The following is an 18,274-nucleotide window of genomic DNA, read 5'->3' as shown; positions in this document are numbered from 1 at the left end:
TCTTCCAATTCACATTTATCTCATCATGAATTCACTTAACATGTCACTTTTTTGTTATTAACTTTTTTATGTATTCCACTTGCATGTTAATAAATTCTCAATGAATACTTTCTGAACTGAGTGGAAGTCTTCCTTGAGAGGAGGTTGGTACATGTTTATCATTGATTTTACCAGGCTGCTTTCTCCTTCCTAGAGAGAGGAGGAAATGGATTCATGGGAGGATATTGAGCACAGGTTACAAAGAAAATTCAGAGCTTACTTAAACTACTCAATCTTCTCCAACAACCCCATCCCCACCTCTTTTATATTCTGCACCTGTTTTCTTTCAACACTTCTATTTTCATCTGTAAGGATCAAGCATACCTGACATGAAGTTAGTTTTGTAATTATTTTAAAGTTCAATATACATTTGCTTCTTTGGTTTAAACTGTAAGCTCTTAGATGGCAAGGAGTCTATTATTTCCTTGCTAGTTCTTAAGAGTATCTAAGACAATTCTTTTCATATAGTTGGTGTGTCATTCTCACCAACTAAATTAGAGGTCAACTTACTACACACGGGACATACTTTGCAGGCTGCCTCCTCAGCTGGACAGGATTCAGATATCAGCTCAAGCTTAGGATCTGCCATAGCCAGGCTTAGGCCTACTCAACAGTTACCTGGACTAACTGTATCACCTCTGTGTCCCTATAGGTTATATAACCAGATTTTGTGGATTCTCTGAGCAGGATGAGGGGCTGGAAGGTACCAGACCTCGAACCTTGATGAGAACTATTTATGTACTGAGTTATCTTTTCAAAATGGCATAGCTGCAATTAAAACATTGACTCTAACATGGAATTAATTTGAATATGGGACAGAATCCAAGGAGGTTTCTCAGATGCAACACCTGTAAGTTCCTTGGACAAAGCATCCAGTGGGGAAAAAGTGGAAGGACAGGAAGGTTTTGGATATATGTCATAAACTGATTTTCCAAAGATAAGGAAAGTTGTAATTTAAGAAATTAAAAAGATGAGGATCCATATCTCATACCTTATACAAAAATTAATTCAAAATGGATCACAAAGACCTAAATATTACAGCTAAGACCATAAAACTTTTAGAAGAAAATGTAGGGAAATATCTTATAAAACTTGTAATAGGAGGTAGTTTTCTAGATCTTACACTCAAAGTACAAGCATTGAAGAAACAGATAAATGAGAACTCCTCAAAATTAAACACTTTTGTACATCAAAGAACTTTGTCAAGAAAGTAAAAAGGCAGCCTATACAATGGGAGACAATATTTGGAAATGACATAACAGATAAGGCTCTAGTATCCAGAACATATAGAGATTGTTCAACTCAATAAGAAAAAAAAAAACAACCGTATTAAAAACTGGGCAAAAGACATGAACACTTCTCAGAAGAGGAAATACAAATGGCTAAAAGGTACATGAAAAGATGCTCAACTTCCTTGGCTATTAGGGAAATGCATATCAAAACCACAGTGAGATATCATTTCACACCCACCAGAATAGCCATTATCAAAAAACAAACAAACAAACAAAAAAAACCAGAAACGACAAGTGCTAGAGAGGATGTGGAGAAAGAGGCAGATTTATCCGCTGCTGGTCGGAATGTAAAATGGTACAACTGCAGAGGAAGGCTAGAATGTGATGGTGGGGACAACTGCAAGAAAAGCCAAAGGTCAAAGAAGACCCCTGAAGTGAACTGGGGCCTGCCTTCCCCAAAAGCTTTTTTCTACCTATTCCCGCCCACGCTACCCTCTGCCATAGCTGCAGGATTTTATTTGACTCATGTGCTCCTCCACGATGTGATTAGCACAAGGTGTATATATGTTTTGTACCTCTGCCAATGACGGTACATAGTGTATAAAAGTTATTTAAGCCTCATGCTATATATTTATGCTCCTAGATTAGATGAGTGTGTTTTAAGAAGTTGTCATAAATAAAACATGAATTGCCCTTGTTTGTGGGAGTGTGGCAAAAAAAAAAAAGAAAGAAATTAAAAAGTGATACCCATATGAATTAACCCAAAATATGGTCAACACTTCTGAAATTTAATTTGTAATCTCCCTCCTCTCTCTTCTCTCTCCCATGTAATTAATGGAATCACGTGTCTCCCAAACATCCATCTTAAAACTCTGGAGTGACTTCCAGGTCAAGATGGTGGCTTAACAATGTGCACATTTTAGTTTGTCCTCCAGAAAAACTACTAAATAACCAGAAACAATACAGAACAGCTCCTGGGGCCATGTCAGTGACTGGATACACAGCGCACCCCAGTCTGGACCAGCTGGACTGGCTGCAAGACATCCCAGGACCGTGAGTTCCAAAAGCTGCGGTGGCCGGTGCCCCTCCCCCACGGCTGCTTCCCAGAGGGGAAAGGAAAGGAACTTTACCAGCAGCAGGGACTGAGCACAATCAAACGCCAACTGTGGAATTAATTAACAAATTCTGACTACTAAAAATAGGCCCCCAGCTTAGGTGAACCTGGTCAAAGCAGAGGTCGCTCATTTTTGCCCCAGTGCCAAGGGGGCAGGGCTGATGGAAAAAGGAGGAAAAAAAAAAGAAGGAAAAAAAAAGAAGGAAACAGAGGTTTTTGTGGCTGCATTTCCATAAAGGCTTGACTGCCTTTGGATACAGCGGCAGGACTCCTCAAGCTGCAACTGCCCCAGGCATAGACAGAAGTGAGCTCTTCTGGGGGCTTGTCTGGAGTCTTTGCCTACCCCAGGGAGGGAGGAAGCAGGGAGGGGTGAGGGGTGAAGGGAGGGAGTCGGAATCCCTCCCTCAAGGAATTCAGACACCAGGGCTTGGTAATTTGAAGCCATTAAAACCAGCCTACAACCTCTCCTCTGTCTCCACCACACCCCCAGCAGGGAGAGTCTGCCAAAGTTAAAGGTACCGCATCATCTTATGCTGGTGGGACCTGCAGGCAGACAAGCGCCACATACTGGGCAGGATAAGAAAAACAGAGCCCAGAGACTTCACAGGAAAGTCTTTCAACCTGCTGGGTCTCACCCTCAGGGAAAACCGATGCAGGTGACTCTTTCCTCCTGATAGGAGGCCAGTTTGGTCTGGGAAAATCTGGCTGGGGTCTATAAAACCTAAGTAGACCCTCCTTAGGGTGTGGGGGGGAGGGCACCATACAAGCAGGGCAAGAAACAAGAAAACGAGAACTGAAAAACTCTCCTCTGTTAAACAAAACTTAAGCTAGAGGTCCAGATAAAGCTGAACTGAATGTCAAAGAACAGATAGACAACAAATTCATCCAGCAAGAAAACCCTAGGTAAAAGAAGTGCAAGCAATCTCCAGAATAAACTAAGGTAATTAAATGCCTAGATGCCAGCAAAAAATAACAAATCACACTAGGAAATTGAAGATATGGCCCAGTCAAAGGAACAAACCAACAATTCAAATGACATACAGGAGCTGAAACAATTAATTCAGAATATACGAACAGACATGGACAACCTCATCAAAAAACAAATCAATGAATTGAGGGAGGATATAAAGAAGGCAAGGAATGAACAAAAAGAAGAAATGGAAAGACTGAAAAAACAAATCAAGGACCTTATGGGAATGAAAGGCAAGGTAGAAGAGATGAAAAAAACAATGGAAACCTACAATGGTAGATTTCGAGAGACAGAACATAGGATTAGTGAACTGGAGGATGGAACATCTGAAATCTGGCAAGAAATAGAAAATATAGGGGAAAAAATGGAAAAATATGAGCAGGAACTCAGAGAATTGAAAGACAATATGAAGCGCACAAATATACATGTTGTGTGTATCCCAGAAGGAGAAGAGAAGGGAAAAGGAGGAGAAGAACTAATGGAGGAAATTATCACTGAAAATTTCCCAACTCTTATGAAAGACTTAAAATTACAGATCCAAGAAGTGCAGCGTACCCCAAAGAGAATAGACCCAAATAGACATACTCCAAGACATTTACTAATCAGAATGTCAGAGGTCAAAGAGAAAGAGAGAATCTTGAAAGCAGCAAGAGAAAAGCAATCCATCACATACAAGGGAAGCCCAATACGACTATGCGCAGATCTCTCAGCAGAAACCATGGAGGCAAGAAGACAGTGGGATGGCATATTTAAATTATTAAAAGAGAAAACTGCCAACCAAGAATTCTATACCCAGCAAAATTGTCCTTCAAAAATGAGGGAGAAATTAAAACATTTTCAGACAAAAAATCACAGAGAATTTGTGACCAAGAGACCAGCTCTGCAAGAAATACTAAAGGGAGCACTAGAGACAGATACGAAGATAGAAAAGAGAGATGTGGAGAAGAGCGTAGAAAGGAAGACTATGAGTAAAGGTAAAAAGAAGGAAAATTAGATATGACATATAAAACCCAGAAAGCAAAATAGTAGAAGAAAGTACTACCCATGCAGTAATAACACTGAACGTTAATGGATTAAACTCTCCAATCAAAAGATATAGTCTGGCAGAATGGATTAAAAAACAGGACCCATCTATATGCTGTCTCTACTCAAAGGACATGAGGGCAAGGACACAAATGGACATTTACACACCAATGTTTATATTTACATTATTTACAATAACCAAGAGATGGAAGCAGCCAAAATCTCCATCAACAGATGGTTGGCTAAACAAACTGTGGCATTTACATAGGATGTAATATGATGCAACTGTAAGACAGACTAAAGTTATGAAGTATGTAACAACATGAATGGACCTTAAGGACATTATGCTGAGTGTGATTAGCCAGAAACAAAAGGACAAATACTGAATGGTCACTGATATGAACTGACATTACTGAATAAACTTGGAATATCTTGTTGGTAACAGGGACCATCAGGAGATAGAAATAGGGTAAAAGATTGGGTAATTGGAGCTGAAGGGATTCAGATTGTGCAACAGGACTGAATATAAAAACTCAGAAATGGACAGCACAATATTACCTAACTATAATACAATTATGTTAAAACACTGAATGAAGCTGCATATGAGAATGATAGAGGGAGGAGGGATGGGGCATAAGTGAAATCACAAAGAAAGATAGACGATAAAGATTGAGATGGTATAATCTAGGAATGCCTAGAGTGTATAATGATAGTGACTAAATGTACAAATTAAAAAAATATTTTTGCATGAGGAAGAACAAAAGAATGTCATTACTGCAGTGTGCTGAAAATTGATGGTAATTAATATTTTAAAATTTCAACTATGTGTGAGACTAAAGCAAAAAATGTTTATTTGGTACAAATTTATACTTTGACTAATGCATCTCCTAATATAACTTATGTAGATAGTTGGTTGAACACCTTAAGTACATGGAACTTTGTATAGGACATGAGATTTTGTTGGTTTGTCCAGGTGATGCCCTGATGAATCCCAGAGTGATTTGATCAGTGAGTGGAAAAGTATTTGCAAAATCCCCTTCGGGGAATGGTGAGAATGAGGGAAAACTCAACTTCCTCAAGTTGAATTCTTGATATTCTCACAAGCAGTGTAGGCAACCAAAGCTATAGGCTGAGCCCCCAGTCTTGGGGTTTGTTCATAAGAAACTTAACCCCACAGGGGATAGGTCAAGACCATTTAAAATTAGGCCTAAGAGTCACCCCCAAGAGCATCTCTATTGTTTCTCAGATGTGGCCTCTCTCTCCAGCCAACACAGCAAGCACACTCACCACCCTCCCCCTGTCTATGTGGGACATGACTCCCAGGGGTGTGGACCTTCCTGACAACATAGGACAGAAATCCCAGAATGAGCTGGAACTCAGCATCAACGGATTGAGAAAACCTTCTCGACCAAAAGGGGGAAGAATGAAGTGAGACAAAGTGTCAATGGCTGAGAGATTCCAAACAGAGTCGAGAGGTTATCCTGGAGGTTATTCTTACGCATTAAGTAGATATCACCTTGTTAACTAGGATGTAATGGAGAGGCTGGAGGGAACTGTCTGAAAATGTAGAACTGTGTTCCAGTAGCCATGTTTCTTGATGATTGTATAACGATATAGCTTTCACAATGTGACTGTGTGATTTTGAAAAGTTTGTGTCTGATGCTCCTTTTATCTACCTTGTCAATAGATGAGTAGAACACATGGAGTAAAAATAAATAATAGGGGGGAACAAATGTTAAAATAAATTTAGTTTGAAATGCTAGTGATCAATGAAAGGGAGGGATAAGGGTATGGTATGCAAAATTTTTTTTTTCTGTTTTTGTTTTATTTTTCTGTTGTCTTTTTATTTCTTTTTCTGAATTGATGCAAATGTTCCAAGAAATGATCAGGATGATGAATATGTAACTATGTGATGATGTTGTGAATTGCTGAGTGTATGTGTTGGGAGTGTTTGTGGTTCTTTCTTGTAATTTTTTTTCTAATTAATAAAAAAATTAAAAAACCCCCACAAAACTCTGGAGTTACAATAAACTCTTTTATCTTTCTTATTTCCTACCTAATCAATCTTTATATTCAAAATATTTCTTGCACGTGGCCCTTTTCTGACAGCTGCCAAATGCATGAATCTGCCTATGCTGACAGCGACTGGCCCTGGATTAGGGCCTCATTATCTCTCATCTATTCTATTAAAGTGGCTTCCTAACTAATCTCTCTAATTTCTTCATCAAATCTACTATTCACACTCCTGAGAGGATGACTTTTTTTAAAAAGCACAACTCTGGCATCAATTCCCTTTCCAAAAATCTTTAAAAGTTCCCCACTGCCTTCAGAATTAAGTCCAAATTCTTTTAATCGGTTCTTTTTCTACTTCTTTCCACATATCTTTCCAGTTTTATTTTCAAACACTCCTTATGTACATCACTGGACAACTGGTATTTCCCCAGACCTGTTCTGTACTGTTTCTCCTCCTTGACCTTTCATTCACATTATTTCTTCTGTGTGGAACATTTTTCCTATTCAAATTCCAAAGTGTGTCCTATTCTAACTAAAATACTTTTATCAGGACACAGAATTTTCTGCTTTTTAAGATAGCTATTTATTTTTGTTTCAGCCCTTCTCTGCCAGATTGTAGAACTTTTGAGGACACGGATTATTGTTTATTAATTAAAAAATTACTCATGCACTGAACACAATGCAGGCCAAATAAACATTTGTAGACTTTGTTGACTTAGTGAAAGCCGCATGCCTTCAGTGCTAAGGATGAACATATCTTTGGAAGCTAGGCCTAATGTACTTCTATTGATATGTGACAGAGACTGTGCAGCTATATAAAATTTATCATTGGCTGAAGAGGTCCTGCCTTCTCCAGGGATTTACGTTGTTCTGGAACATTTACTCCTGCCATGGCTAGTTCCTGCTGCATCTTATCCTGAGAACCCAGAACCCTGCCCTGTTACTTGGTAGAAGTGAGAATGAATGTCACGAAGCTAGTCCTGACTTGTACTGGGGAAGCAAGAGCTACTTTGCACACCAGGAAGCAGCTCTAAGATTCTGACTCAGCCTTGAGAGTCAGTTTTTGGAAGATACAGCTAAATGTACAATAAGTCTCTGACTGAGTCACATTTGAAATGTAGGAAAAAAACCTAGCCTAATTTAAAGTACCCACAGTTGCTCCTGCCTCTTCAGGAGGTTGGTTTCCTGAAGGAAAGTGCATGTGCTTGTGAGTATAATTATAAATGCTTAGGCCTAGTTTACTAATAAAGGAGGTTAACTGGAATGGAGCAATTAAGGTGTTAAGTCATAACCTCACTACCTCCTGCTTCATGTAAATACTCAAGCTCCACTAGATGGTACTGTGGAGTCACTGGCCACTTGAGTTATTTGTACCATGGAGGCCGACAAGCACACATCAGCATTTTGCACAGGTGACTGAGGTCATACAATCAATAGGAGCATGGAATGTTTTATGATGGTGCTGGACCACAATCTCATTTAGGTTGTTTCTCATTTAACAGGAATTTGTGCATGGTGGTAAATGTCAAAAATAATTTACTACAACAGCGGCATAATCATATCCTAATTCCTCAAATAGGGTCCTACTGCCAAGACTTGTCTTACCTCCATTTGTCTCTTTTGGATACAAGAAAAATGTTAGTTGTGCAGGCTTACAAAAAAGAGTTGAAAAATCAAAGCCAAAATACAATTTGGGAAGATGAGCATTTATTGAGTATGCACTAGAAAAGTGAAAGTTTTAGAGATTACTGATTTGAATTAGAATTTGGAATATGTTGATTTGATCAGAATACCAAAACCCCTTAAGCCATAAGGAAATAGAGAATGCCAACATTAGAAAGGTTACACTTTTATGTAAGAGGAGAGTAGAAGGCTTTTTCATTTTCTGACCATAGAATCCATATCCTTTCTTAACATCTCCATCATGAGTTTAGTGGGTCTATTAATCCATCATGAGTTTAGTGAGTCTATTATGGGCACTGACCACCAAACTCTGGCATCCCAGGATTTACCTTGTGCAAGTAAAAAGTCCACGGTGTCTAGATGGCCTTCAGAAGCGGCCATCATCAGAGGAGTACGGCCCTGCTTATCTGCCATGTTGACGTCAGCTCCATGGGTGAGTAAAAGATCAACAATCTGTAAGTACAGATAATTAGGGATAAATTAGCCTAAGAAGGAGGGCTGCTGAAAAGGCACATGGATGCTATGCTCCACCCTTCGAACTATTCCTACATGTAGCTTTCCACTGTGAGAATCCCCTTTAAGTACCCACATAATCCCAGTACTATACGATTTAGTCTCTGTCTGTCTTAGGGCAGCCATATGAGAAAGAGGCAACTTTGAATGTTCGACTTAGCCACTAAGTAAAAAAGAATGTAAGATAACAAAGGCCAAGATATAGACTAAGCAATCCTAGAATGGAATAGCACCAACACAAGTTATTTCCTGTATCAGTGGCATTTTAATGAATTCTAGGTTGGCAAACTTGCCTGCAGTAAGACAGAACTGAATAAATTAAAATGCCTCTGATAACTTCTCAGCATGGTTTGTCCCCTACAGCCTTTTTTTCTATTAAAATACTTTCAAAGATTATTATCAGGATGCTTTCTTTTTCATCCTAAGTGCATAAATTCACATTTATCCAGAACCAAAAACATCCAGAAAGATCATATAACTAGAATTTGCAAACAATGCACTTTCTTGTAGCAAGTCTGAAACACCTGCAAGGAAATGGTTAGCAGAGATTTTTTAAAAAATGAACTTTCCAGAGAAGCGGTGGATACTGTGAAATATGAGGAGGTCATTCCATGACCAGGATACAAGTAGCTAGTCCTATATAACCTAGGTCATAATGATGATTCTCAATAATTAATTTTTGTCATATTCTCTAACCAGTGAACAACAAAGGTCCTCCAACCTGATGAATACTGAGCGCTAACAATAACTCTTTGTGATTTTTTTTTTTTTGCTTTCTGTATCAGAAGTTTCAAACTAGAACTTATCCCTGCCTGAGGGGCTGAAGTAGCTGCCCTGCTTACCTGCCAGTGGCCCTGGCGAACAGTGCTGAATAAAGGTACGGCCCCTCGACGGTTTGGCTGGGCTACCGCCGCCCCTTGTTCCAAGAGCAGACGGCATACCTCCAGTTTGCCCCTTCCGGCAGCAGCTGTCAGGGCTAAAAGGAGAGAATAAAGACTGAGGATAGGTAGTTCTTATTTTTTAGCAGTATTTCTGTGTTTGAATAATGTAACTGTTACTATACCTCCAAGAATAGTGATTTAAGCTGCTTTCTCCATTAAAGAACATGTTAAAGAAAAATAATGGACAAAACATATTTAAATAAGCACACAGTATATGGGAAATAACAATAATAAATCTAATGAAAAAATCACCTTTGATCAGTCACTTGGTTTCATTATTTTTGTTCAGACTGTCTTCTCTGCTTTTGGCCTGCCCCCTTCTGTAACCTCTTCCAAGCTACAAACTTTCCACATGTCTGGGCATGGGCAAAATCTAGGGGGGAGGCTTTACAGAGATAACGTGTTCTTTAATATTAGCTAGGAACTACCTCTGGCTAACCTCTCTACTCCTCACCTTCAAATCTAGAGAACGAAAGTCAGGAATTGCAATCCTAAGGGCTTTGTACCAGTTTTCTTTTTTATTCATTAGTTGCAATGTAAGTCACTAGTACATTTGCAACCATTTTCACATAAGGGTCAGAATTATTTAAGATATGACAAAGACTTTTTTCTTCTGAATACAGAACAGTGGCATCACAGATTTAAAAATATCTACATTGAGCAGAAGGGGCCTTGTATGAAGAAATTTAAATATTCTTCATTTTGTGCTCGTGTCCATCATTTATGATCTTTGACAAAGTGGAGATTCTATGATTCCCTGTATCATTCTCTGAGTACCATTTCAGAGGCAGAAAGAGAAGTTTGGAGATAAACTTTTTACCAGGTTCATCTTTAAAAAACATCAATTTGTTTTATTTAACTAGGAATACAAGACTTCAAACGACAGGTTTATTTTTTGAAGGAATAGATGAGGATTACAGAGGACAGTAAACATTGTCAGAAGATGGCAGTAGTTATACTTCATTTGAAAGAAAGAGGACAGGGAATTTTCTTTTTCCAAATTGACTTGTAAAACTGATGTAGCTAATAACAGGTTCTTCCTTTACTATGGTCACCTACTTTAGTAATAAATCAGAAAATTATCATACTTGGCAGCTGCAGATAATATTTCAGTTTGCAAATGTTAGAATTTAATCAGGGAAGCAACTGAAATTCAATCAAATGGTCACTTGTAATTTTTTCCATTGTCAGTTTTGACCTTTTGTCTTGGCCAGATTTAACTACAATCGACTCATATGTAAAATCAAAACTACCTGTAATTTCTAATAAGATAAGCCTTCAAGCCCTCAAATAAACCTTCCCTAAGGATAAAGAGGGCTTATGAAGTAAAACATGACAATTTTAGAAGATATATTCATTCTTAAACATAGCTCTATCTATGGCTTGTCTTAAATGTCTTTCAGTTTTACTTTGGAACTCTTTAACATCGATGCTTGGCATTTCTATCCAGTTCCTCACGGGAGGGCAGAGGCTCTATCTGAGGTGAGGGTCATTTCTAAACCCTGAACGGATGAGTAAGTACAAATGTTAATTGTTGTAATTAGTCACTTGATAAAGAGGAAGTTTTGTCTCTTGTTCTTTAAATCTAAGCGTTCTTCCCTCTTTCCCAAGTTCATATTTCTAACAGTTTAGGGGAGAAACAACTTTAGTTCTGTATAGAGGTCAGAATACAAGAGAAATTTCAGAACTTGTTTGGGTTAGACATGTTAGGAGTTACAGAATAATCTTTTTTGGGGGGGGGTAGGATTCAAACATTACAATGTAAACATTGATAGTTTGTTGTGTATTATATAATAGTACAGTGAAAAGGGACAAAGAAACTGGGGTAAACTACCTGTGAGTCCAGATTCTGATTTTGTCCCTAGTTAGTTGTGCTTTTAATCAAATTATTTAAACTCCCTAAGCCTCAATTCCTTCACTCTTAAAAGGAGACATTATAGAACAAACCATTCTTTTTTACATCCTTCCTAAATAAGTTAGAACTCAGAGTTTATTATTTGCCCAGAAATCTAAGAGGATTTATTCAGCTGCAGAATAAATAACAAAGGGAATTAATGAATAATCTTGTTTGTGCATAAAACAAACCATTTGGAAAATTTCTAACTCTCATGTTCTGATCCCATTTAAGGTAGCTACTGGTGATAGGCTTGTAGTAAACTCCCTTTTAATACTGTGTGTGTGTGTGTGTAGAATACATTCTTTTTTACAAAATAATTCATAGCACTTGGAGAAAATATACACAATATTTCAGGATTAAGTCTCTCATTAATGGTGCCATTTCACAGAACACAGCTGAAAATTCATAACCAGTGTCCTTATATAAAGCTATACTGCCCACTTTAATCTATAATTATATTGCCCTGGCTGACTGGGAAAAGTCTGTATAAAGGCATTGAGGCAGCACAAGGAGTACTGGAGAACATAGGTAGTTGATAAGGCTGGAGATCATGGTTGATTTCCTTTTCTTTTTTTTTTTTTTTCGCTGTGATATAGATTTTAAAAAAATTTTATTAATAAAATCGATCAATATACAATGCGAACATTCTTAATGTATGAACATTCCATACTTGTTGTGCAATCAATGGCTCACAATATCATCACATAGTTGTTCATTCATCACCAAGATCATTTCTCAGAACATTCACATCACTCCAGATAAAGAAATAGAAAGAAAAAAGAAAAAACTCATACATACCATACACCTTTCCCCTCCCTCTCACTGATCACTAGTATTTCCCTCTACTCAATTTAACATTTGTTTCCCCTATTATTTATTTTTAATCTATATTTTTTACTCATCTGTCCATACCATAGATAAAAGGAGCATCAGACACAAGGTTTTCAGTCATATAGTCACTATACGAAAGCAATATCATTACACGATCATCTTAAAGAAACATGGCTACTAGAACACAGCTCCACAGTTTCAGGCACTTCCCTCTAGCCTCTCTAATACACCTTAAATTAAAAGGGGTTATCTATATAATGCATAAGAATAACGTCCAGGATAACCTCTTGACTCTATTTGAAATCTCTCAGCCACTGACACTTTATTTTGTCTCATTTATCTCTTCCCCCTTTCAGTCGAGAAGGTTTTCTCAATCTGTTGATGCTGAGTCCCAGCTCATTCTAGGATTTCTGTTCCATGCTGCCAGGAAGGTCCACACCCCTGGGTGTCATGTCCCTCCCATATACAGTTGGGGAGGGCAGTGAGTTTGCTTGCTGTGTTCGCTGAGAGATAGGCCACACGTGAGCAATAAAAGAGGTTCTCTGGGGGTGACTCTAAGGCCTAATTTTAAGTAGGCTTAGCCTATCCTTTGCAGGGATAAGAGTCATATGAACAGGGGTTCAGCCTATTGATTTTGTTGTCCTCACTGCTTGTGAGAATATCACGCCTTCTCCAAATGGGGAAGTTCAATTTTCCCTCTTTCTCACCATTCCCCCAAGGGGACTTTGCAAATACTTTTTTATTCACTGTTCAAATTACCGGGATTTATTGGGGCATTACTCTGGACAAACCTACAAAATCTCATACCCTACTCAAGGTTCCATGTACTTATGGTGTTCAGTTAAACTGTCCATGTAAGTTATATTAGGAAATGCACTAGTCAAAATATAAATTTTGTATGGTTGCTTTTCTTGTGTCTACATTAAAGAACTTGTGCTACAGGTGGCCAATGAAGGGCGGTTAGGAGCAAAGCGCTACGGACAGACCGTGCTTGGAAAGATCACTTTGGCTGAAGTCTGGGAGATGAGTAATAAAAAGGGGAGGCTAGAGGAAGGAGATCAGTTAGGAAGCAGTTGCAGCAATCTAGGCAAACGATTATAAGAAAACAAACTAAGGGAATCTGTTTTGTTTTGTGAATTGGCAAAAGAAAATTTCTTTTGAGCCATGGATTATCCAGGGCTGGCTCAGGTGCTCCAGTGTTGCTAGAAACTCTTCATGTTGTTCCTGGGCTGTGCCCACAACACAAAGGAGAAGAGGGGGTGGTGAGCAAGCTGTCACCTAAATTGCTTTTCTTCTGTTGTTCCATGAGAAGTCTGTAAAAACTTTGTGGGAGGGAGGGAATCAGCCAGATGATGAAAGCTGGATGTTGGAAAGATGCTATCTGGAAGGATAAAGTGGCTACAAAAGGAGGACAATAGCAACTAGAATATTCTAGTGACTTACTTTTAGAAAATCCAATATGCAAAAATTACATCTCAATGAATATTTTATTATATTCCAAGATGTGTTTCAGTGATCCTAAGATCCCTCCCCGCCTCCATTTTAACATCACAGAAATGGGATGCACTTTACAAGGGATGTGAAAATAAGAGTTGTGTCAGTTTAATTGGCAGAGACTTTTTTTCCTTTTATAGTAGCACATAAAATAATAGTGTTTCTTATAGCTACTGATATCTTCGATTCAATATAGTAAAAGTGATACAGATGATTGGGAATATCATGTCCACGTTATTTTCCTTAGGTAAAAACCATGTCATTTAGGTCAGTATTGCAGATATGAAAACCTGGTCAGGAGCTGCAGGTCACAGACCTTCATTCCCTACTACTAAGATTCCCTATGATGCAAGGAAACATCACAATTAACATGTCATTATAAATCTTAATTGAATATGTGCTGTAAGTTAGTAGGAAACATGGATACTTGGTACAATCCATCACAGCAGACGAAGTCCATTCTTAACTAGAGGTGAGTTACAGGGTAATTTTCAGATAGCAAAATCAACATTATTTTACAGAAATTTCTCTGTAGTCAAATACTTTTCAAGGACATATAAATCATATCACAAATGTGTTTAATCCTAACTCAGATTTAAATAGCATTTTATAAGGCTAAATTTATTACATATAAAGATTCTGATTATAAGCAAATTGAAATGTAGTTGTGATTTTTAAAATCTTGAGATATGATATGGTACTAGGTATGAAATGAATGTAAAAAATTGTATTCTTTAATAAAGCACGAAATATTTTTTAAAACTCTCAGATAGTTCCTGATAAGAAATTCATATCAATAAAAGCAAAGTCCTGCATTTTTTTATACTTTTTGAACATTTTTAAGGGTTTCTTTCAAGTACAGCACTAGAATATGTCTCATATTCACTACTATGACTGTTACTCTTGTAATTTCTATTTATCATCACCATTAGGCCACTATTTTTTTTCTTGCCCTCTTCAGCAGTTATGTGCCCATGGCCTTGGCAACAAGGGGTCTGCTGTGAGGTATGACAACACTATGCTCTGGCAGTTTGTGGATAGGAGAGGTAAACCAACATGTCCCTTCTGCAGCTGAGGGTCATATAAACATATGCCAGAATTGCTGATGTCCTGATCAGCCCCTTCCCTTCAGTCTGTCCTCTGGCTTTCCTCAGGGTGTGATCACAGACACAGCAGCTGCTTCCAGCTGTGCATTCTCCTTTAATCTGTCATGGGCTCTTAAGCTGCAGCTGCCTGGCATCTGTTCCTTTGGCTCTTACACAGGGAGAGATTGTTTGAGAAGTAAATTCCTGAGCTTTGGACCATTCTACATGACCTCAAAGAAGTCATGAAACTTATAAAGATTTTGCCATTAAAGAAAACATCACAATTCAATAGGTCATTATAAATTTTAAATGAGTTCAAGTGTCTTCTCTTATTTTTACTAACACTCTGACCCTAACCAAAATGCATACTCTTCTAGTTAAGTAAAATATTCTCCCTAAATTGGCCATTTCAATATTGGTCTGCTTCTCCTGGCAAATATGACACGTATCTGTGGTGATTCTACAGTTTTCATTGCCTGGTTTTCATAAAAACATATCAAGGATACTAATGTTTCTCCAGATACTCCAGTTTAGACTTGAGGGAAAGACATCAATCATTTCCTGCAAAGGCCACAAGGAAGAGGCTTCTGTTTGTGCAGTACGTACCAAGTGATTCAGAAATTGCTTTGCTACAGACCAAGAGGAACTGCATGCGATGGGCATTCCAGGGTGTACCCTCATTTTGCATCCAGACAGCAACTCTATTCATAATGTGTCACTATAATTGTGTCAGATACCATTCTAAAGTGATAACACTTGGCTAAGCCAGACGTTTGGATAAAAATTTACCTTCCTGGCTTATAATTGTAGGTGGAAGAATTACTTTCATGGGAGAAATATGTATTCCTATTACAAAGATCAAATAAAAAAAGAGAAAAGGCCACGATCATTTCCTGTTCTGTTCTGGCATACTGTAAGGAAACTTTCAGTCTTTTAAAAATATTTGGAGGGTGGTGCAATGGTGGCTCAGTGGCAGAATTCTCACCTGCCATGCCGGAAACCTGGGTTTGATTCCCAGAGCCTGCCCATACCAAAAAAAAAGTGGAAACAGAGAGGAGAAAAGTTTTGTTTGAAAGAAGACTCTACTGCTACAGTATGGGGAATGTAAGGGGAAAGAGAAATTGAAAGAGGAGAATGGCCTAACTTTTTACTTTGGCTGAACTGGTCCCCAATACAAAAGCCGTAATACAGAAGACTGCCAAAAGCATGCCAGAGATAAAAAGCAGGGTGTGAGATACAGAGATTTCTCACAAAAAGAACATGCTCATTAGAGAGCAGCCATGTCTTCAAGAAGTACCTGTCTCTCCCCAGAGACTGTCAAAGCTGTTGATCTGTGCTCGCTCCACTTCCTCTTCATCTTTTTCTGGAAGATCAAGTAGGTAGGAGACAATCTGAAACAAGAAGTTGTATCAGTTCAAACTTTAGGTGGGAAACTATGCTGACACTAGCTTGTGAGATTTGGAAGATACCTAGATGATCCAATGTCACTAAATCTCTTGCATACAAAAGGAAGCAGAACTACCTGTCCTACCAAAGAAAACCAAAGCTGCCATAATGAGTGTTTGTCCTATCAGGTATAATTTTCATGTTTCTCTTGAACACAGTTCACTTATTTAACATGTGATTTCATCAAACTACACCTTACTCATATTTAAGTTATAGAAGCAATCCCTCATTCTCCCAATAAAAACCCACAGTAAATAAATATGGAGAAAACTGAGGGTCTGTAATAGCAGAGCAATTATTTTCTTTTATCCTCTCAAAAGTACAAGGACTGTTTTGGGGATAGTAAAGGGATACAAAGGAAAGTGACAGGTAGGTTTCCAGGAATTTAAATGGACAAAAATTTTAAAATTTCCCACAGATATTAAAATTTTCCATTTCACTTATTATTTCCTTTATAATAAGTATCAGGTTAGTTGACAGTGTAGGTGCTTCACTGGAGTCAGTCAGGCAGTGGGGTGCAGGAGCCGGTTTGTACTGGCCCTGGAGAACTGACTGCTACTTTTTAAAGAAATTTTGTGAGCCCATTGTTAAATCCAGCCATTATTAAAAATTAAATAAATTATATTAAAATCAAAGGTTTAAAAATACTCATCTCATAGTTAAAAATTAACTACATTTTACTATTATCTATGCTCCTGAAGTTATTTATGTTTATTGTGTCCATGAGGTAGAGATATTATATATTGGTGTGCTACTATGCATCTCTTCCAATCTCTGCTCTCAGTGATGCCCCATTGGTAGCTTGAAATTGGCTATGTGCTATGTTTACATCCTGAAAACTGGCAAATATTACCAATCAGTATTTCATTTAGTGCTAAAGCTAAAAGAAGTTTCAGTTTAATGAATGTAATTTGTATAAAGCTTAGAAATTGCTTAACAGTAATCACATATCAGATTTAGTGATGATAAAATTATTGAGAGAAGAGCAAGTGGGATGCAACACCATTTGTCAAATTATGGTTGTGCTTCCACCTTAGGCTGGCTATTGATACAAATTTGGGAAAAATCAACAAAAGCACTTAACTCTGAGTATTACATATTTCAATATTATTTGTAATTTGTGTACTATCTGTCAATTATATCAGTAACATTTATAATAAATATATGTACATATACATCACACCTGACCCTCATCCCTTGAGAGCTGGTTGTTAAACATTCCTAGCACGCCACCAATTCCATATGTTCTGCTGCTATTATTATTATATTCATGAATAAATAAAATTAGTAAATATACCATTTGCATACTATTTTACAGTTAATAAGGCATCTTTTATAATAACTTCATAAAAAGGAAGCTTTACTTTACTGGGAAACTAAGGCACTAAGAGATTAGGTAAATTGCTGAAGATCCAGAGCTAGTGAGTAGCAAGGCTGGGACTCAAACCTAGTCCTGAGATTCCAAATGTTGGCTCTTCCTAATCCATACTGCCTAACCATGTGACTGCAGGTCAACAATTAATCCTTTGAATCTTTAGTGTCATTATGTGCTAAATGGGGGTGGAAAAATGGCAAGGAATTGGATTTGATAATTTCCAAGGTCCTTTTCAATTCTCATATTTTATGTCCTGTAGCATTTGAATAGCCAAGTGTGTCAGAGAATCTAATCTCCCTTTTCTTCAGGACATTTACATTAATTTGGCTGGAAATTTTTGTAACAATACAATCTCCCTGTTTCCTATGCCCTATAACACATAGCATAAAAAAAATTGTATCACCTACTCTCTTACCTCAGTGTAACCCATGCTGGCTGCAGCAATGAGAGCCTGTTGTATAGCGTGGCTCTTTTTAAACACTCCTTGCTGCTGGCCAGCCATTGTCCAGTCACACTGAATCAAAAACTTTACAACCTCCAGATGACCTCGGAGTGCAGCATGCACCAGAGCACACTGCCCATTTTTATCCAGGTGATCCACCTAAGGAAGGGGACAGA

General features: G+C 37.9%; 1 protein-coding gene across 13 annotated transcripts in view; it reads right to left on the bottom strand.

Annotated features, from left to right (window-relative positions):
* TANC2 (tetratricopeptide repeat, ankyrin repeat and coiled-coil containing 2) overlaps positions 1-18,274 on the bottom strand; it is a 642,298-nt gene that overhangs the window by 16,260 nt on the left and 607,764 nt on the right. For all 13 annotated transcript variants that reach the window (XM_077163513.1, XM_077163519.1, XM_077163523.1 and 10 more), the window contains 4 exons: positions 18,072-18,257; positions 16,133-16,226; positions 9,430-9,563; positions 8,404-8,527 (listed from right to left, as the gene is read on the bottom strand). In XM_077163513.1, the coding sequence (XP_077019628.1) occupies positions 8,404-8,527; positions 9,430-9,563; positions 16,133-16,226; positions 18,072-18,257 (538 nt within the window). The remainder of the gene's footprint in view (positions 1-8,403; positions 8,528-9,429; positions 9,564-16,132; positions 16,227-18,071; positions 18,258-18,274) is intronic.

The sequence above is a fragment of the Tamandua tetradactyla genome, chromosome 6, assembly GCF_023851605.1.
Source record: "Tamandua tetradactyla isolate mTamTet1 chromosome 6, mTamTet1.pri, whole genome shotgun sequence".
NCBI classification, from domain to species: Eukaryota; Metazoa; Chordata; class Mammalia; order Pilosa; family Myrmecophagidae; genus Tamandua; species Tamandua tetradactyla.
The sequence above is the reverse complement of the archived record's forward strand: the minus strand, read 5'-3'. Positions and strand labels throughout refer to the sequence as shown.